This window comes from Dryas octopetala, chromosome 8 (genome assembly GCF_963921425.1).
Source record: "Dryas octopetala chromosome 8, drDryOcto1.1, whole genome shotgun sequence".
In the NCBI taxonomy this organism is placed as follows: Eukaryota; Viridiplantae; Streptophyta; class Magnoliopsida; order Rosales; family Rosaceae; genus Dryas; species Dryas octopetala.
In genome coordinates this window covers 7,795,518-7,816,880 of record NC_141373.1, presented here as the reverse complement: position 1 = coordinate 7,816,880, position 21,363 = coordinate 7,795,518, and the positions used below count along the sequence as shown (strand labels likewise).

The window sequence follows — 21,363 nt, the reverse complement described above, 5'->3', positions numbered from 1 at the left end:
TCTGACATAATAATGTGACCACTAATGTTAATTATAAGTGAACACCCACATTAGCAATTGGCACCCCCCCAACTTTAGTTGCCTTCATTGGAGGCCTTTGGCCAAAATTGTGGTAGTTGCAACCCAATAACAGATGATTCTTGAGCACAGGTATCACTAGAGCAAGTGCAAGAAAATAAAGCACTAAAGGTATCACTAGATCTGTAGCTAGGCATTCAAAACAAATAAACATATTTACATCTATAATAAATTCAGTCCCATATATATATATATATATATATATATATATATATATAGAAATTGATCCAGTGCATGCATATGTACATAAAAAACTGATCGACTTGCAAGTGCAAGTGACCAATTAGTTTGAAGTATATATAATTGCAAGCTGATCGATTATGTTTCCATTCAAAGACAGGTCTTTGAATAGATGCAAATTAAAGAAGCTAGCTTGAATTAATAATAGTGATGCTCGATCTCAGTTTTTTTATGGTTAATTAGTCCTACCTTGCACATTTCCAAAATGAAATTAGAAACCTGCATCAGAAGATTGCAAAGAACTTTAGTCGATTTATGTTCAAATATATGTTCAAATGTCAAGAATCATATAATGTTACATAAGAGGCCGGAACCACCCAACTCACTCTCGCCTCTCCAAAGAGCAGATTCTACAATCTAAGTTCCACTCGATCTTTTTCCATGCACCAAGATTATGAAAGACTCATGTATGACCTCCTACATTGAATGTTAATTATCACAAGTACTGACCCTCGCATGACTCGAGTGAGAAATTATCCAAACAAGTACTCGAACCTTTGCAAGATAATCTTAGCAGGCCTTCCAAATCATTTCAGATGGATGGAAAAAGGGTACCAATGTCATACTATGGAAACAGTTTAGATTCTGATATAGAGGCTTGTTGAAGTATAGAGGGAGGCTGACAGGCTTGGTTTCCATAGTATGTTGTAGACATTGGGAGTTGGGACAATGAAAACCAACATGGAAATCAGAGAGGATTAGATATTTTCTGACAAATTTTGAGAGAAAAATATCAGCCCAATACACCCATATGCAAATTTGGGGGAAAAGTAAGACAAGTCAAAATTTAAAGTAATTAAAAGAAAAAAAAGAAGAGAATTTACCTTCTAAGCTTACAGTCTCACAATTTCTACATTTCCATCACACTATTGTTCTGTCTACCAAAACAATGGGGAGATTGAGAGAGAAATTCAAGGCGGGGTACCTAAAAAATTATGAGAAGATCGATTTAGTTAAGCTTAAGGAAAAACCAATTATATAGAATCTCCTCAATGAACACAGCATGGACAATCACAAATTAACCCAGTTGCAATGCTCAAATATAAATTAGAAATTCAAATAGCATGCCCTATATCAGAAATTCAAACGCTTATCAAACATAAATACAAAAAATAATAATAATAATAATAATAATAATAATAAATAAAACAAGAGTACGTACAAGTTTACAACGACTTTAGTTAAGAGAAAAAAAAAAATCCCCAATATAAACATCAGAAAAAGTTAGCATATAGCTGACTTTTTTTAAAAGCGTCAAAGCTGAGGGGATATAGTTGCCAGTTTTTAAAAACCGTAAAAGTTGAGAGGAAAAGTTGATGGTTTTTGCTAAATTAAACATCAACTAAAAATTAAAGCGTCAAGTTAGACCATTTTTCTTGTAGTGGAGACCTCAAAGAACATTGTGTGTGACCATAAAGATTAGTTGGCTATTAAGTTGTATGGAAGACTTTTAATTTAAATGACGCATTTTCTCTAAAGAAGGTCCAAAGTACAGCCTTGGACTTAGGTAGGCCCCGACTTGATCCTAGAGGGGTGAAATGGGCCGAGTCAGCACTCGCACGACACGATTCAAACACACCACATGAGTAAATTAATGAGCCAGACTAGGATGGAATTTTAGACCATCACATGGCACGGTACGAGCACGACATGGGACAAGTATGGCACGAGCACGAGCACGAGCACGAGTACGAAAATGAAAATGAAATGGGACCAAACTTGGCACGACTCGTCTAATATTGTTTTTTTTTTTTTCATTTTTTAAGAGCTTTTCAACTAGGAAATTCAATTTTTCCAGAAAAAATGTTAACATATAATTATAAGAAAAAAAAATCATAAGATTAGCTAGTTTTCTACTCTAAAAACATACAAAAAAGCATGAGAGTCATTCAGTTTAAGGCACGACACAAGCACGCCGCGAGCTGTGGGCCGTGCTGGGCCTTGGTCTTAGGCTCTTAGCTGTATATAGGGCGCGCAACTTAAAAGCCGGCCCCTTCTACACCTTTACTCGATCCCAATATTTCTAACACATTACACCACCTACATAGTACATCGTGTTTTTGTTGTCAATAGAGCAGCAACCATCATATCAGATTATGAGTAAAAAAATTTAAGTATTGACAACGAAGAAATTCTAAGTTTGTGTTTCATACAATGAACCAAGACCGCACTTCTGGGTTCACTGCACATAATTTTATAAATCTAGAACCTAAACCCTTAACTTTCCAAAAATTGAACATACTAATGCAAAAACCTAACATTTTTTGCCTTAGAATTGTTACCGAACGATTCGAAGGAAGAAAATCTAAGTTTAATTTGACAGCGAAGAAATTCTAGGTTTGCGTATTATGCAATGAACCAAGACCGCACTTCCTAGTTCAGTGCATAAAATTGTATAGATCCTGACTTTATTCACTTTCCAAAAACCCAACGATGCAAATCCTAACATTTTCCTCCTTAGAATTGTCATTGATAACGATTCAAAGGAAGGAAATCTATGTTTTGACAATGAAGAAATTCTAGATTGCGTACCATGCAATGAACCAAGACCGCACTTCCTGGTTCACTGCACAAAATTTTATAAATCCAAAATTTATTTACTTTCCAAAAGCCGAACATAATGATGCAAAAACCTAACATTTTCCTTCTAAAAATTGTCACCGATAACGATTTTGAAGAAGAACATTTAAGTATAAATCCAGAAAACATGAAAACATATAATCATCAAATAACTCATTTAAACATAAAAAATATAGGGATTGGGCATTGCAAGGAGGAAAAGGGGAAGATAATTTTTTTTTTTTTTTTTTAAGAATTAAACAAATAAAAATAACAGAAATATTCGTATTATTACATTTAATAGGTATGGTGAACAAATACAAAGGGATGGGAGAGAAATTAGAGCGTTAGATGAAATTATAGTGTATATATATATATATTATATTACGCACAAATGTTTTTAGTTTTTCATGTTTTAAGCGGAAGTAACAAAAAAAAGATTAACCTCTTACATAAACTATCACTACCATCTACGGTCTACCAACCCACACAACAAATTAAACAATAAAAGGGAAACTTCCAAATTCGAAGAATTGGAGGATATAAGGATTCTTTCTTCCCTCACCATTCAACACTCCCAGCTGCTACCTTCCTCACAATGGCTGGGAAGAGAAAAAGGCGCAGCAGCCTCCCAAAACACCCAAAACCAAATAAAAAGCTTCAAAGCCACAAAGAAAAAACCAAACAAGATGAGAACCCCAACCCTGCGGGCAATGACAACAACTTTCCCGAGCTTGTGATCAACAAAATCCTCCTCCAAGTTCCTACAAAGGTCGCCTTCCGTGCCAGCACTGTTTCGAAGCAATGGGCAGACGTGTGCTTTTCGATCCCTGCACTAGATCTCGACGAGGGAGACCCCTGCGATGACACGGGCAGACTCATCAAACCCCAGCGCACAAACTTCTTCAACTTCGTGAAAGCGTGGATGAAGCGCCGCGAGAAAGATAAGTTCTTGGACAAGTTCAAACTACGAATGTTGTTTACTGGAGGGAATATTCGCGTAGACAAGTGGTTGCGTTTTGCACTTGAGCGAAGCGTCAAAGTGTTGGATCTCAGCTTCCCTCCAACCACTAGATCTTGGAGCGGATACTACAAGTTGCCGCATAACATTTTAGCTGCAAAATTTATAACCACTCTCAGTTTGGAGTACGTCAGAATGAACGATATTAGTACCAATCATTGTCTAAGCCTCCCTTCTCTGAAAACTTTGTCCTTGAAAGATGTGCGTTTGCGTGACTGGGCTCTCTCCAAATTAATTTCGGGCTGCCCTTTCTTGGAGTGTTTGTCACTAACTTCATGTGCATTTCGTGAGCTTAAAATTTTTAGTTCGAGTCTCGTGTCTTTGGAAGTAAAGGAATGCAGATCTCGATACATTCTAATTGATGCAATGAGTCTTGGATCTTTTACATTCATTTCGAAACATCGCCACCTCGATAGTATAACCTTGTTCGATTGCCGCAGCTTGAAATACATCAACGTCCATGGTGAGCACCTGAAATACTTACAATTGTATGGATGTCTACAAGCTAGTGTGGAGGCCACAATTCATGCTCCAAAGGTGGAGTCCTTTGATTTTAGTGGTTATTTGAAGGCCAACGTTTCTATGAAAGCTCCAAAGACTACACTCCTACTTTTGGACGGCAGCCCCACCTTCAAGTGGTCATCGAAAGATTCCAAACACTTCCCTAATCTCAGAGACTATCTTCAAAATTTTGGTTCTTCCCAAACAATCAAGCTATATATTTTTAATCCTGAGGTATTTATTTATACATGCTCCATAGATTCTAACCACTTTTCAATTTGTAAATTTTTTGGTTATAAAGGGCCGGTGTGACTTTTTGAGAAGGCCGGTTCGAGCACCTCTCAAAAGTTATATTTTTAAGACACTAAAACACAAAAGTTAAACATCTTTAAATGGTTCAAATTTTGACTAGATTTCAAAACAATTTGTTATTTTACTACAATTTGTACAAGTAATTTCAATACTTAAATATTGACTTCCCTTTTGATTTGTTGTTATGGTGCATGCAGGTTTTCATGTTTCCAAAAAATTTCAGAAAGAGGTGCTCTGTAGTACCATTGCCTGAACTCAAACATCTCAATGTATTCATATTGACTTCTCCTGCAAAGGAAAGGGATTCTGGATTAAAGGACTCCTTGTGTTGGATGGCGCCTTCGTTAGAGACGCTATCGATAGAATACTTAGAAGCCAAAGATTTCTAGTACAATATCGATCCTTGTAATAAGGTGATTATAAGTATAAAAAAAAACAAACATTTTTATAAGCAATATATGTAGGTGACTCACAAACATACTATATAACATATATACACCTATTCAAAAAATTTAATAAGAAGATTAATAAATTAAGAATCAATTAAGTTAGTGAGCATGTCTAGTTTCTTGGTTGCCTTTCTTAAGAAATTTTCTTTTATGATTTTTCCCTTTCATAGCTTTTTAGATTTTTGGTTTTGAACGTATTTAATTTCTGAAAGTGGTGGTTTTTTTCATTTGGTTTGTTTGGCTCAGTTTGGTGGTTTTATTTTCTGCTCTCGATTTCTTCTTCGCGATATGGTTTTCAATGTTGTTGTTCATCAATCACTATAGTTACAAATTTGTTTTGCTTTGATTTGACACTTAATTTTTGTTCTCAATTTCTTTTGTAGTTTTAATTTATTGATTTATTGCTACTAATTTTGAGATTTTCTTCTCTGCTTTTAATTTCTTCTTTGCGATATGGATTTCAATGTTGTTTTTCATCAATCAAACATCTTGTTTTGCTTCAATTTGATGCTTAATTAATTGGTTTTTCTCAATTTTGTTTCTGATTCGATTTATTGATTTATAGGTATTGATTTGTTTGATTTTGATTTTTGTGTTGCAATATGCATATTCAGATTTAGTAATGTTTCGCGCTTTGTGTTGCTCATTCATGTAAATCAAGGTTTATTTTGCGCTTCGTTTACTTTATTCCATTTAAAGATCGAGTTCTATAATCGATTTCTTGTATTGGCTATTTTGGTGATTAATTTCTACTTTTTCCAATTTGAAGCTTTATCTTCCTTGCAATTAGGTATTTTACTGTATTTTGATTTTTTTTTAGCTATACTGTTTGTAGTTTTGATACTATTTTCATATCAATTTATGCTATTTAATGATTTAAAATTGTAAGTCTTTTGATTGTTTTTGGAATTATGTGATGCACTTTGTTTGATATTTCTACATGTTTGTGATGTTTTAAAGTTTTAAAAATATTTGGATCTTTTATTTGTGATTTGTTTTTAGTGGTATCTATTGATAGACAGATCTCACAATGAAAATGCGGGGCTTTGCATAGTAGTTTGTAAAGGTCTTTAGCTACTCCTTTTATCTCCAATTGGTTTTTATTTTAGAATGGATGCTTAGATATCTTCATAGTATCAGAGGTTAGGCCCAATGGCCACAACTACGGGGGCATGTTGAGAGAAAGATCTTATACTGAAAATGTGAGGCCTTACATACTGGTTTATAAGGGTATTGGACTACGTACTCCTCATATTGCCAATTGATTTCAGAATGAATGTCTAGATTTATTCATATATAGTATCATACCAGGATATCCGGCCATGTGTTAGGCCTAATAGCCACAGGTGTGGGGTTGTGTTGTTGAGAGAAAGATCTCACATAGACAATGTGAGGTATTGCATACTAGTTTATAAGGGTCTTGGATATGAGTGCCTAGATTTCTTCAATATCATGTTTCTACTGGAGTAAGATTTTATAGTTTGGACTTTTTATTTTATTGTATTCATTATTTTTTTAATCTGCATGATTTTGATTACTTTTTAATGTTAGTTATGTAGGTGCAGTTTGGTTCGGTTTCTGTTAAATTCAATTCATTTTATATGCATGATATTAGTTTCTACTGAATTCAATTGATTTTAGTGTAGTTTCAGTTAGTTTTTGTTCTTTTTATTTCTATTCATTGTTTTGTTTTTTCTTTGTAGAGTAATGGAAGGCATGAAATTTTCTCGTTGTACCCTATGGTGGAGAGGCTGTGATGCTTGGTCATTTATTCTGCTATAATTGGTTGATGGAAATGTGAGATGAAGTTAAAGCTACAGATTTCTCCAATTAGTTTATATTTTTCAGATTGCATTAATTTGAGTTACAGATTTCATCTAGTTGAGTTTTTTTTTTTTTTTATCGAAATGGAGATTTAGTGGTTTTAGAATATTCTAGGTTGCATTGTTGTTAAAGATATTAAGTAATTTCATATTTTAGGTGGTTGTTTTACTACAATGAAGTTTTTGAGGAATGATTTTGAGGTAGTTGGTTTGGAAATTTCAATTTTTTAAATGGGATAGATATGTTCTTGTATGAAACATCTTATTGCATTGCTTTTTAAAATGTTTATTTTGTTGGAACATCGTATTGCATTGTTTAGTATCATTAGCTTTTTGAGTAATGATTTTTATGTAGTTGAGTTGGAAATTTCAATTTCAACATATATTTCTGTGTTTGCAAAGTTTGTCTGCTGCAGTTGCAGTTGTAGTTTCAGTTGAATTTTTTCCAATTACAACTTATTTTTTGAAAGATTATGAGGTGATCATGACCATTTATGAAGGTGATCTGCAACTTATGAATGGGATCTATGGTTGGAATTATGTTGTTTTTTGTGTGTCTTTTTTTGTTTTTTATAGGGCACAGATCCCGATCATTTTTAGAATGTGGTCTGCAAGTTATGAATGGGCTTTGAGTGTTTTTATTAAATATATATGTTGTTAGCAGGGTGTTAAATTTTGATTTTTAGGGGTGTTGAAATCGAAACCCATATTTATTAAATTTTTGACATAATTTCGCCGAAATTGTCGAAATCCTCGAAATTTCGCCAAAATTTTCGGTGGTGAATCTGGTTTTGGGTTTTAGAATGCTAGGTTTTTGGAGAACAATGGAGCGGTGGCAGAGGGCGGCAGGGGGGAGATCGAGGGAGAAAAAGGGGGTGGTGGCTAGGCGGCGGCAGGGGGGAGAGAGAGGCGACTGCATGGGGCGATGGCAGGGGGCAACGTCAGGGGGAGGTGAGGGAGAAAGAGAGGAGGGAGAAAGAGGTGAGGGTGGGTTGTTGTCTGGATTGGAGATGCACAGAGAGAGAGAGGATGAAGAAAGGAAAGGAAGAAAAAATAGTGCAGTGGATGAGTGTTGCGCTGGAATATCGGGGGAAAAGAAAGGAAAGGAAAGGAAGGAAAGAAAAAGAAGACAAAAAAAAAGAAAAAAAAAGGAAAGAAAGAAAAAGAAGAAAAAAAAATAAAATAAAAAAAAATAAAAAAGAGCAAAAAATTAAAAGGTTTAGGGTTGATTGGGGTTTGCGGTTTTTGGGCTATTGTAAAGAAAAAAAATGGTTTGGGGTTTCGTTTGGCCGTTTTGGAGTTTCGTTTAGTTGTTTTTAAACCATAAACTAGTAAACTCTAATATATTTTTATATAAAAAATAATTTAAAATACCCTAAAGGGCCTAAATCCTAATATCATATACCATATCCTAAATAATATAAAATATAGATTATAAAATATATAGAGTTTAATTAGTGTACAGATTATAGAGTATAAATAATATACTAATTTCATATATTTATTACACTAATTTTATTTAATAATATTTGTCTCCAGCGTGCATTATATTCATCTTATATTACATAAAACCTACTATATAATTTGGTTTCTTTAATATTTTTTATCAATTTAGTAGATAATATGTTAAATAAACATATGATAAAGTTTCCTTCAAAATTTCCGTATTTTGATAATAATTTCTGTCATTTCCATCTAATTTTTGTTGAAATTTAAAAATCTTCGAAATTTTTGTCGAAATTTAAAAATCTTCGAAATTTCTGTCGAAATTTCCATCGAAATTTCCTCGAAATCCGAAATTTTATTCTTTGGTTGTTAGTACCCTCTAATCAACATACCCTTAATATTATTATTACTCACATAATTAAATTTTGTAGTTTTCCAAATTTTATAACATTTTCACTAAACTTGGTAGTTATTGATTGAAATAGAACATCACCAAGGGGCCTTTGTAAAACATATGCAAGTTGTTATTAGATTGGTATGTGAGTGATAAATGTTTAAAATACGTTCTCAAGAATCATCTTTTTTTTTTTTTTTCTTTTCTTTTAAATCTTTCATATTTTCAAGCTTACAGTGGATATCGGCCCCTCAAACAAAATTGATCATATCTATTCATATTCTTCCTACTGTATTGCCAAAATGCTCGATTTAATGCCTCAAAAAGGCTTTGGTGTAGACAACTTGTATTTGAAGGCCAACGTTTCTATGAAAGCTCCACAGGCTACACTCCTACTTTTGGACATTAACAGGGGCCCACCTTCAAGTGGTCATCGAAACAATTTCCTAATCTCGGATACTATATATCTTTAAAAATTTGGTTTCTCCCAAACAATAAACCTATACTGAGGTATCTATATATATGCATGCTCCATAGATGCTAATCACTTTTCAATTTATATATTTTCTGTTGTTGAGAAATTTTGAAAATTAGTCAAATTTGTTCACTATTTCATATCTGAGCACTAGTCAAGGAAGATGCGAGCGCTACTTGAGGAGATTCAAGTCCTAGCTGAGATGATTAGAGCACGAAGGGGAATTTGAGCACACTAATCGAAAGAGTTTGTGACTTCTCAATGAAGATTTGAGCACCACTCAAGAGTTATATTTCTAAGATATATACTAAAACACAAATGTTAAAAATCTTACTCCAATTTCTACTATTAGTTTCAATACTAATTAAATATTGACTTCCCTTTCGAATTTGTTGTTATGATGTCGGTTGTCATGTTTCCAAATTTTTTTAGAAAAACGTGCTCTTCACCATTGTCTAATCTCAAACATCTCAAAAAATGGATTTTGAATTGAATGACTCCTTGTGTTGAATGGCTCCTTCATTAGAGACTCTTTCGATAAAATACTTAGAAGTAAAAGATTCTTCTTGTACAATATCCTTGTAATACGGTGATTATAAGTCAAAAGAAAAATTGATAGTAAAATAATAGCATCGATTTGAGTTCAAATTATTACTCACATAACTAAATTTTGTATATTTACAAATTTTATAACATTTTTAATCAGCGATACCAAACTTGGTATATATCATATATGGATTGAAATAGAAAATCACCACAGGGCCTTTGTAAAAAATATGCAAGTTGTTATTGAGTTGGTATGTGACTATGTGAGTGATAAATGTGTAAATATGTGCTCAATAATCTTTTTTTTCTTTTTCTTTTAAATATGTTATGTTTTCATATTTTCAAGAGAGAGCAGTGGGTTATTCAACCAATGGCCGACTCAACCGACATAGTCGGTTGCCCAACCATCAACCGACCCATAACAGTCAGGTTGGTTTTAGGAAATAGCCAAAGTCGGTTGGTCGTGTGGGTTTGTTGTTTGGCCGATATAGACCTGACCCGACCCATTTTCAGCCCTAGCTATTAGGGTTAGAGGGTGATATGTTGTGAGATGACTTTTTAAAAAAATAATAATAAAAAATCATGTTGATCGGTTTGATTCAGTCAAACGTGGAGTTTTGAAGTCGAGGGTCAAACTGGCTGGCCAATCTGATTCAGTTATTAGACTAAAACTTGAAAAATAAGAGAAAAAATTGGTCTAAATCGAATCATCCAATTTGATTCGGCTGGCTTTAGCGGTTTCTCAATAAGTTTGTCCGCCTCTAAGTTGTACTTGATTCGTCCTGTTGCAGCCCCATACTTTGTTTTTGGATAATTTTATAGACACTCGAAAGTTATCTCTAGGCACCAATTTCAGAATGTTAGCATTATAAAGTTTTTAATTTCTTAACAGTCAACCACATTTAAAAATATACTAAATTCAATTCTAAACAATTATATTTTATTTTCTAATACTTCAAACTAAAAAATAAGAAATGAAGTGAACATGTGGGAGGGAGTCGGGTACTCATTCTCCGCGGCCTTCTCCTCCCCCCTTCTCTAGGCAGCAGCTGCCTAGAGGAGCAACAAATAATAATCATGTGGTTAATTATAAAGAGGGAATTCATCAACCAAATAAAATTGGTTAGTGAACCACAATTTTTGTTTTTTATCTAAGGAAAAAAAGATTCAAACTTGAGATATTTCTAATATTGTGAAAATTTTTATATCACTAAATCACAAACTAATTGATACTGAATCACAATTATACATTTAGAAATTAAGGGGGATTAACAGGGTTAATCATGTGCTATTCAAAGTTAAATTGTCAAACTATATGACTCTACTCATCTTAGCGGCAACATTCCCGAGTAAGAGCATATTCAATAATTATTCGGTGCCATCAATTATTCAAAAGAATAGCCTAAAAAAATTCTTAGCATATCTATTTGACTCCAATAATAAAATTAAATAAATAAAAAAATTAGCAGAAAAAAAAAAAAAAAGTTATGGTTTTCCTTCGTTTTGGATAATCCATTAATTTAGTTCAGTTCCAATTAACACGTGATTATTTAAAACATGTAAAACATGAGCCCAGTTGATTGTCCGTATAAGCAAAGCGCACATGTTGTATCACTATTATAAGTGGCTTAATGCTTACAGCTTGGTGCACGGGGCAGTATCTACCATCTAGTAGGGTCTTCAAAATATTATAAGCGCACATGCTCATTAATATTGTTCATTCCTTATTCCATAACCATATCCAACAATGACATCCCTACGTGTGGACCCCACTCACACCTGAGTCCGTCCCAAGAAAATTCAATATCGCGCTAGTTGGATAAACGTGTTAATATGTTATTATTCAAAAATTAGTAAAATTTAAATAAGTAAATAATTTTATATTATTTGATGAACGAAGAAATATTTATTAACAGTTAATTGGACGTTTGAAATAACATAATGTCTTTGAAAACCACGAAGTTGTAAAACATAAAAATGTGATTTTCTCATAAAAACATATTCACATTAATGTTAAGTAATCAAAGAACAAATGAACTCCCCTGCCAAAAAAGGAAAGAACAAATGAACTGCTTGCCTCACTCAGTCAAACAGTCACGTACAAGATACAATGGTATCTAAAAAATTACGCATTTTGCATAATTATGGCTGAAATTTGTCAAGCACTAAGAGCATTCCCAGCTGATGCAGTACCCGAATCCGACGAATGTTCGGCATTAAAATCCATCATTATCATCCACTGTTGAAATTCGTCCTCTCCCATCGTTTCCCAGAAGTCATTCTCCCTCCCAATATCCGACGTGGTTTCGATTTCCATCGAAAGCCCGCTGTTACTTGTTTGCTCTGCAACAACCTGCTGCTGCTGGGTCTGTGCGGGTTGCCCCGAAACTTGTTGGGTCAACAATGTGGTGTCGGCCGGAAACGGAAAATTGAGCTTCGCTCTGGGCCCGCGAAACTCAATCGCCGCCTTATCATAGGCCCGGGCCGCGTCCTCGGCCGTGTTGAACGTGCCAAGCCAGACCCGGGTGGCCCGTCTTGGGTCGCGGATTTCCGCGGCCCATTTTCCCCACGGCCGCTGCCTCACTCCCCTGAAATTCTTCTTCACCCTCTTCTTGGGGCCAAGCTTCTTGTTGTTCTTTTCCTCTTGGGGTGGCGGGAAAAAGTTGCACCCCAGACAGCCCTTGATCTTGCACACGTGGCAGGTGTCCAAATCGGACGGTGGCAAGAGGTCCCCGCTGTTGGCGCTGGGAGAGGAAGTGGTGGCGCAATTTATTGAGGGTAGGAGCGAATTAAGGTCCATTACTGACGTGCCGGTGGCGGTGCCGGAGACTACGTTTCGAAGGGCGGAGACGATAACCGCGATTTCTTGGTCGTGGGTGAGGCGGTGAGGCGGGTGTTGGGCCAATGGGGTGGGCGGGGCTCCGATGAGTTTGGGTCGCTTCATGGAGGAGTTGCTGCTGCGCATTTTGGTCTTCTTGTGGTGTTGTTGTTGTTAGCTGCTGGGAAAGGCTTTGAAATTTGGTTTGCTTCGAGTCAAAGGCTTTTGCCGAGTGTGGGCGTTTATATACGGTTTGGGAGTGACCTGCAGACAGTTGTCAACACCTTTCGCACACGTTGTTGGGGAAGGGCACGTGAGTAATCTTGTGTGTATCTTTTTGTCTGTGTGCGTCTGACTGTCTCTTCGGGTTGTGCAAAGGTGGATACAACTCACACGCGCTGACGCGCCCATATCGAATGAACGAAGAAGGTGACGTGAACCTTAGCTTTTATCTGAAGATGTGACACGTGAGGCTCTCTGAAGTGGGACAAGTTCCACTGTGGACCAAGAGGTCTTAACCTTCGTCTTCCATAAACTGCCAGCTGGCCAATGGACGGAGAAGGTATTGCAATACGACATCATTTACGTCATCATGAGAGTCGGAAAAATCCTAGTCTACCGGTGAGTACTTGAGGGTTTCAGATTTTCACATGAGAGTACAATTAACACCCGGAAGATTCGGAAGAGTTTCACAATTTGTACCTTATTATTTTAATTTTTTTAATTTAATATATAACGTTTTGATTTACTTATAATTAACTAATATCATATGTCTAACTGTTTAATTATACGTTAATTGATGATGTTTCAGTTGCAGGCTCTATCTTTTATTGACTTGTAGGCCAAACAACCTTCTAAACTGCCCCATAAGAAGTACTTAAGCAGTTTGATATGAATTTTTGTTTTTGAACGATCTCCCAAAATTTATATCGATACATATGCAGAAAGGTCATTCGGCCTTACATGTTGGCAAAAATTTGGGATCCACAACTGTCAAGTCATCAATTAATATATAATTAAATAGTGAGAAATATGACAATAGTTAATTGTAAGTAAATTAAAATGTTAGATACTAAATTAAAAAAATTGAAACTATAGAGTGTAAATTATGAAACACCTCAAATCTCAATGATGTAAATTGTAATTTGCTCTTATATTAATCACTAAATATGTCATTTCCAATATATTTTTAAGGGCATACTGCATTTTAGTACCTCAAGTTTACCTCCAATTTCAAATAATTTTGATCAAACAAATGAACGGTTTCATCGAAAATATTTGGTTCGTCCATTTATTTGATCAAAGTTAGATAGACAAATGATTTCCGATTTGGCTAATTTTTTACAAGGATGATCTATCAATGGAGATGTAAAAATTGAACGATTCGGATCGACACAAAACGACTCGTGTGGGCCCCAATAGAGTATACCTCAATATAAATAAGTTGAGGTATATCTCAATAGAAGGAGCCTGTATATATATATATATATAAACCTAGGTATTGATACAATTGAAATGTACTTATATATACTTTTTTTTTATGTATTTGATTATTTTCAATTTTATGGGTTAATGCATTTTTTTTATATTTGTATAATTTAAACGGATATTATCTTTTATTATTTTAAATTATAAAACATAAAAACTAGATAATCTTGCATGTTTTAATTAAAAAATAAAAAATAAAAAATGTCCTAACGGATATTATCTTTCATAATTTTTAATATTAATTCATATTAATTATCTTAATTTTAAGAGATAATATGAGTTAAAATTTTCAAAAAGTCCATTTTTTAGACCTTAGCCTTCAAATTGGATTTAAGTACAAATCTAAATTCCTATATGGTTTTAATTTAAATGACTCTCCAAAATTAGATAATTAACTCATATAAATTTTCATTTTATCGATATTTTAGCTTCTCCCCACTCTTATTGCTATCACATGACCTTTTCGGTTTTTCTCCTCTCGATATCTTTATTTCTATATGTAACTCTCTTCTTCGGCACTCGACCCAAGGGGTCGTATGAGCACTAAAAAGTATACTTACAATAATTTTTTATAATTCTTTTGCACTCGGCCACCTTTTATATTTTTCTCTTCGGAATTCAACACTAACGTGGGTGGGACTAGTCAATATGGGTATCACTTAAACCCAATTTTGAGTTTTAGTTTGAGTATCCAACATCTACGGGGATGAATTTTCTAACTCATAAACGTGATAGAGATACCCATTTTTGGCTTTGGTAATTAGTTTACCGAGCCATAGTACATGGTCCAAACGTGATAGTGATACATTTTTTACTTTGGGTATCAATTTTTCAGGCCATAGTAGATGGCCTAAAAGTATATTGAATGAATTATGTAGATTCTACAAACAATAATTATATGTAATTTTGGTTGCAACAAATATTACATTGCTAATTTTTCAAAAAAGAAAAAAATTCACATTTAATTCGTTGCAAACAATAATGATGTGTTTGACATTAAAAAAAAAACAATAATGATGTGTGCAACCGTTTTACCCGAAACGGTTTCAACATTAAAACACGGTTGTCCATATCATTAGTCTTGGCTCAGTCTTTAGTATTCCAGCAAGTAGGGGTGTGCATGATTCGAAAAATTAAACCACAAAATAATAATCGTAACCAAACTAATATTTTCGAAATGGACAATCTGAGAACCAAAACCAAACCAAACCAAGCCTAGCCCAATCCGACTGGTTTGGTTAACCGTGAATATTGGTTCGGATGGTTTGGTTATCCGGAAACCAGAGAACAATTGGGCCAAAATATTAAGTTCAACTTTGTGAGTTTTTTGGATAATGGCCCATTTTTCAAGCCTAATTAGGCTAGCTAAAGACTCATTTTGCACACTTCATATAGCTATATACAGGCTCATTTTGACAATCTAAGCACTTTTCAGAAATCTAAACACAAGTTACACAAATTCTGACAAACTTCAATACAAACAAATAAGTGACAAGTTCTAACCAGTTACACAACATAAAAAACAAAACAACCAACATAATGAACAAGTGACAAGTTCTTACCTTTCTATAGTTTAAAAACATATATATACTATAATAGGAAATTTGGTTTACTCTATAATTAATAGGTATTAAAATCATATAGTATAAACTATAATAAACATATACAAAATTACAAACATATATAAACTATAATAGAGAATTTAGTTTACTCTATAATTAATAGGTATTAAAATTATATATAAAATAATTAATATATAAAAATTAATATATATTATCAGTGGTGGTTCGGTTTGATTAAGACAAAAAATTTTCATATTGAAAACCAAAACCAAATTACAAAATTCGGATTGATTTGGTTTGATATTCGAGGAAAAAAAAAAAAAAAAGCCTGAATCGGTTTGATTCAATTCAAAACTCAATTTTTCGGTATTTTTGCACACCCATACCAGCAAGTTCCTGCGGTCAGAACATCTCCATGGATAAAGCAAGCTTTTTTTTGTTTTTTTTTTATTCTTTTTGCCAACAATAAATGAAGCAAGGATTAATAAGTAATTAAGCTCCATTCCAAAATTGTATTTGTTGACACTAGGTTACAGTCAACCTATATTTTACAAAAATATGCCAACTTGTGAAGCTGTGATTGGTGGACTAAACTTGTACTACCGGACGTTTAATGCTGAATGGATTTGGTTGAAAAGGACCCCTCGCACTCAATCTGAACACCAGCTGGAAATGCAAAGACAAAGGTTGAAAGTACAGTTCCGTCCAAATACTTGACCAAACAGTCCAAATATGGAGCCCAAAAAAAACAAAACTTGAAACTTCCCTCCTCTAACATCAATTTTGTGAGACACATTCAAGAATATCTCACTAGAGGCCAAAAGAATGAGTGAATTATCCTTAAAACAACACTCTACTTAAATCATGTCCTTTGTCCAACGAGTGTTTTGTTTGAATTGTGTGAATGAAGTTAATCTTACATCAGACAAATTAAGGGGTGGTTTGGTATTCTTTTCAAAATCTGTTTTTTGTTTTCATTAGTTATAAGAGTAATGAGACCTTCCTAACTGACTATACGACTGACTATATAAGGTGTTAATTGATCTGTTAATCTCAATTTAAGTGTTAATGAAGATGGTATATACAAATCAACTGATGCCTCATATGGTCCCTTTCATATGGTTGGAAAAGTCCCAACAACATTACTTACTCTAGTTATAAATATGAATGAAAGAAGGATTAAATTAATATTTAAAAATACTTTTCGAATAGAATATCAAGCAATCCCTGAGAAACGTAGTCTCCACCACTGCATCCGCCTCGTCACTAATCCATTACTATTAGAAAACATCAGGAATGAAGCCCTTTAGAGAGCTCTGGGTCTATATCCTATCCACACCTACAAAGTTGGCTCCGTCCTTGACATCTTCAAATTTAGTTGTGGACTTGTGGGCAAGTTGGATCGTTGCCCAAATATATTAAAAAAAAAAAAAAGTGATGATCAGCCAATTGAAAGATACACGTTTTGTTTGTTTTAATGTATGTGACAAAGGCCAACAATTGAATTGAGCCTGGATCGCACTCGAAAGAGAAGATGTCCTTTCTTTGGTGGCTTGTCGACTGAATGTGAATGGTGTCGGAAAAGTGCAAACCTCAGCCTCACATCAAATTCCATGTCTCATGTCTCCCTCCGTGGAAATGGAATCACAGCATCTAAACACAACATCCACTAGCAGCACTTTAAAAATCAGCATGTTCTCATCTTTGTTGTAAGGTACAGTTAATGGGCCCAAAAATTGTTTGAGATGGACTGGACTAGGCATTGAAGAAGGGAAAATGGGCCCAATTTTTTTTTTTTTATTATTTTTTTAGTAGACATAATGTGTGGGATTTTTTCTTCAAAATTCTTGGTGCTATTAATAGTAGACTACCCACTTATACATCGTTGATTATTGTGTGTTTGGTAAACATGGAAAATCAGCTTTGTATTACAATTGTGAGGTGGCTCACAATTAAAGCAGCTAATTCGTGTTTGGTAAATGTTAATGTTAATATAAACTTTATTCACACTCATAACTTATATCGAGCTACACAATCCCAACACGAACATAAATCTTACATCCTATTTCTATCGGGTGTGTGGTTGATATGCGCTTGTCACATAACATGTACTTTCCAATTCCAATCCTTTTATGAAGAGCAAAGTATATGATGCTAGCAGGAGCATATAAAAATGCGAACTTATAACTTGTGTTGGACTACCCTCAGCTGCAACTTGAGCTGAAAGTGACTTATGAGGGATCAACATGTGACTTGGGATGTCAAATTAGACCTTCAAAATAGTGTTCGTCTTCTTAATTGGGTTACAAGGCCTATATCTCTAGTACAAAATGAGGTCTCATAACAATTAAACTAGCATAGCCTATAGATCCCTTGATTTTTGCAATATTAGCTTACACATAACATAACAGACTCTCTTTGCCTTGCAACTATGAATAAGCAAAGCGTGCAAGACTACTCTTTTAATTGCTTTATTCCATTGTAACCATACTAACTAAGCATCATATAACACACTTGCAATACAGCAAGATCCTGATCATGCTTTTTTCTCCCACACGGCGTAATCACTTCCGGAAGCTGCAAGTGTGAAGGTTGAAGGCACAAGGTCCCCGATGTCGTACCTTGGACCAATCTTGGCTATGATTTTCTCATCTACTGCAGCTACATAGAGATCTGCCTCGGATGCTAGAATACGCACGGCGCTGTTGGGTTTGATCCCATTCCTGGATCTAATTGCAATGAGTTTAGAGATCTCCTCTTTCAGTCCCCAGTCAAAGAAGTGGTCATAAAACTGTTACAACATAATCAGATGAACAATTTTGAGAATGGACAATAAGTAATCATAACTAGTTTCACTAAAGCAATAGCAAGAACTCAAATGCTACGCAGTTCACATCATTTCGTATTCAAGTCATCTTGGAAATCAAGTTCATGGGGAGTTTTCTTCTAGACTTTGGGAAGTCAAAAAACCTGTTCTGTTCAAATAGTTTTTTGCTCTAATGCAATCCATTATGTTATGTTGTCAGACTGTGAATTTGGATCATGCATTTTAGCAAGAACCTACCTAATTAATGGTCCAAGATTGATAATCCGACAACATCTCATGTCATAATGTCTTGGAAAAGAAAATTTCTCCTCTAATAAATACCATGATGAGAACTCCAAGACCTCCTGAATCTCATATTATAGCTAGTCGGCTAAAAGAGCATTAGTGAAGCACTTATGAAGATGCCAATTTAACTTGAGAGAAGGTAAATCAAATTCTAAAAACTTACAATTGATGGGATCCCTGGATGAGTGAGAATGTAGACATATCCCTGCATGACTTTATCTGATGGAAATGGCCACAGTTTCTGTGTGGAACCTGTGTCATGATTGTCTATGAAAGTTACACTCTTTCCTGGCAATAAGCCAATCATTCCCGGAGGCCCTCCATTCGAGTCCTTCATCCGCCACAGTTCCCCTTGGACTGCAGCCTGAAGTATCCCTTTAGTAGTAAAATCAAATGCAGTAACATCTCCTCCAGCACCCTCTACCCACCCAACGAGCTCTCGTCGATGGGCGTCCTCATTTCCAAAAGAAAGCGAATTCCAAAACTCCCCTACTGAGAAACTAGGCCTTGTGTTTGTCACATATAACTTGGTATATTCTGGAGCATATCCCCTGACAAAATCAAATCGCCACCCACTGAACCCAATTTCGGTCTTTAGCCAATTCATCCAATCCGAGAGCTCTTTCTGGACCGTTGTGTTTGTGTGATCAATGTCAGGAGCAGCGCTGTAGTTTAATCCAGTGTCAGGGTTCCCCTTGCCATCAGAGTACTGTGTGTCGTCGCGGCAAATATAAGAAGGCCCCCAATCAAGGCGATCATCAGGGGTTCCTCCTTCGAAGATGCACCATATTCCTCTCTCATCTTTGTTCTCAGCAGTTCTGTGGTTTATAACTATATCTGCTATGCACTGTATCCCATTGTCATGGAAGGCACTTATCAGTGTCTTCAATTCATCTTGGTTTCCATATTTTGATGCATTGAGATCATAGAGCCTTCCGGGCAAGTATCCTTAGAAAAAGGGAAGAATTGTCATATGATAGTCATGCAACTGATGCTAATAGCTAAACACTCTGCTTTCAACATTGACACAAAATATAGTATTCAGGAGAAGAGAAGCGTGAGCATACATAAGCATGAGAAATGTGAGTCTCAATTGTAAAGCAGCTATTAAAATCTTGCGAATTAATGACTCACCTTTCTCATGCTCATAACAAAATTCCTCATATTTAGGAGTCAACTTAACAACTTCTAGCTCAACAATTTTATTTTAATTAAATTCTGGTTTGGAGTACTAAGAAAGTTCAATATATAAGAGTGATTTGTGGAGGTCTTCGACCCAAAAACAAAAAGAGTTATTTGAGGAGGTAAATACCATCAGGTGAAGCAGATTGAGAAGGTGGAGGAAGCCAAACATGTGTAATTCCAGAACTAGCTAGTTCAGGAATGGACTTTTTCAATAAGTTGTACCAACCACCTTCCTTCTTCGATGATTCCCAATTGAACCCCTGATCATTAGCCCCCCAAAAATAAGTTAGAAAGAATTCAGAGAGAGAGAGAGAGAGAGAGAGAGTTATGTACAAATACCTGAAACAAGATCTGGGAAGCAATCAAGTTGGGTAGGAGAGTGATAGAGAGTAGGAAAAAGATGAGAGAAACTGTTGGAGCATTCATGTCTCCTCCCTTGTAATGAAACCTGCTGGTTTGGGCTTAAATTGTTCTGTGAATGGACTATTTCATCACTGCATGCTAATATATTATCCAACAAGATGACCATAGGAGGTGTGAAAATGTGACTCTTTTGGTAAGTCAAGATATGACAGTTATTTGGGTTGAATGTGAAACATGGACCATTAAAGACGTACTAAAAGTGCCAAAATGTGATTGTGATATGGTCTAGTAGTCCCAATATTTTTCTTATTCTTTAGTTATTCTGCAATATCAGCGGGTTACTGATACAAGAACTTTAATTCTTTCACCGCACACATAAAAAGTGTTATGAACTCACAATGTTTTTTTACTCTCACGCACATTTCAAGACAATAAAATCTCAATATACTAGAACGACCAAGAAACGGTTATTCTTGAGGTCTTGGTGAAGTGAAGCATTGGCCAAGTTTTGTCTCCTAGTTGGTGAAGTTTAACCGCAATTGGCTGCGTCGTCTGCTATTTTAACACATACATTGGCATGCATGAGAATGCTTAACAGTTCGATTGGATAAGGAGAGTTGAATGGTATTGTAAAAGACACAACTCTGCCGTGTGCAAAACGTTCTACTATTAACATTTTAATTGCTAGTCCTCAAACTTTCTAAGCACTAAGCAAGGAAAGCATATATGTGCCTTCTTATAAGCGGTTGGTCCTACTACGTCAGCGTGGAACGTGGTAAGACCATCCCACCCAAGTTCTTCCAAAAGTTCTTGAGAGATCTTTACAAAACCCATATTAAGTATTAACTAGTCTAGGTTAGGTGAACTTATTGTTTCATGCCAAACTAAACTAGCTAGCGATTACCGACTAAATTCTGATAAGAAAATATAAAACATCGTAATAAAATGGAAAACAGCAACAATTTCCTAACGATGCATGGTCACGTCCATT

The 21,363-nt window shown here is 35.0% G+C and overlaps 3 protein-coding genes across 4 annotated transcripts; 1 reads left to right on the top strand and 2 right to left on the bottom strand.

Annotated features, from left to right (window-relative positions):
* Positions 1-3,475: 3,475 nt before the first annotated feature.
* LOC147276759 (putative F-box/LRR-repeat protein At4g00320) lies at positions 3,476-5,100 on the top strand. The gene is made up of 2 exons (XM_086255556.1): positions 3,476-4,633; positions 4,909-5,100. The coding sequence occupies exons 1-2, from the start codon at positions 3,476-3,478 to the stop codon at positions 5,098-5,100; spliced, it is 1,350 nt and encodes a 449-aa protein (XP_086111682.1).
* A 6,609-nt stretch (positions 5,101-11,709) lies between these two features.
* RRTF1 (redox responsive transcription factor 1) lies at positions 11,710-12,884 on the bottom strand. Its single transcript, XM_086253481.1, has one exon. It carries the CDS (start codon positions 12,807-12,809, stop codon positions 12,003-12,005), a length of 807 nt encoding a protein of 268 aa, XP_086109607.1. The 5' UTR covers positions 12,810-12,884; the 3' UTR covers positions 11,710-12,002.
* Positions 12,885-17,978: 5,094 nt separating this feature from the next.
* On the bottom strand, positions 17,979-20,553 carry LOC147276757 (alpha-amylase-like). Of its 2 annotated transcripts, XM_086253725.1 has the most exons (4): positions 20,349-20,508; positions 20,137-20,269; positions 18,988-19,772; positions 17,979-18,503 (listed from the first exon to the last, which is right to left on the bottom strand). In XM_086253725.1, the coding sequence occupies exons 1-4, from the start codon at positions 20,433-20,435 to the stop codon at positions 18,249-18,251; spliced, it is 1,260 nt and encodes a 419-aa protein (XP_086109851.1). In that variant the 5' UTR covers positions 20,436-20,508; the 3' UTR covers positions 17,979-18,248. The 2 variants fall into 2 exon arrangements, with proteins under 2 accessions (XP_086109851.1, XP_086109852.1); XM_086253726.1 differs by lacking the exon at positions 20,137-20,269 and having other exon boundaries at positions 20,349-20,553.
* Between the last annotated feature and the right edge of the window lie 810 nt (positions 20,554-21,363).

Coding starts and splice junctions, on each gene's coding strand:
- LOC147276759 (XM_086255556.1), top strand. CDS start 3,476: ATGGCTGGGAAGAGAAAAAGGCGCAGCAGCCTCCCAAAACACCCAAAA. Junction 4,634..4,908: donor TATATATTTTTAATCCTGAG/GTATTTATTTAT, acceptor TGGTGCATGCAG/GTTTTCATGTTTCCAAAAAA.
- RRTF1 (XM_086253481.1), bottom strand. CDS start 12,809: ATGCGCAGCAGCAACTCCTCCATGAAGCGACCCAAACTCATCGGAGCC.
- LOC147276757 (XM_086253725.1), bottom strand. CDS start 20,435: ATGAATGCTCCAACAGTTTCTCTCATCTTTTTCCTACTCTCTATCACT. Junction 19,773..20,136: donor TCAATCTGCTTCACCTGATG/GTATTTACCTCC, acceptor CCTTTTTCTAAG/GATACTTGCCCGGAAGGCTC. Junction 18,504..18,987: donor ATCCAGGGATCCCATCAATT/GTAAGTTTTTAG, acceptor ATGTTGTAACAG/TTTTATGACCACTTCTTTGA.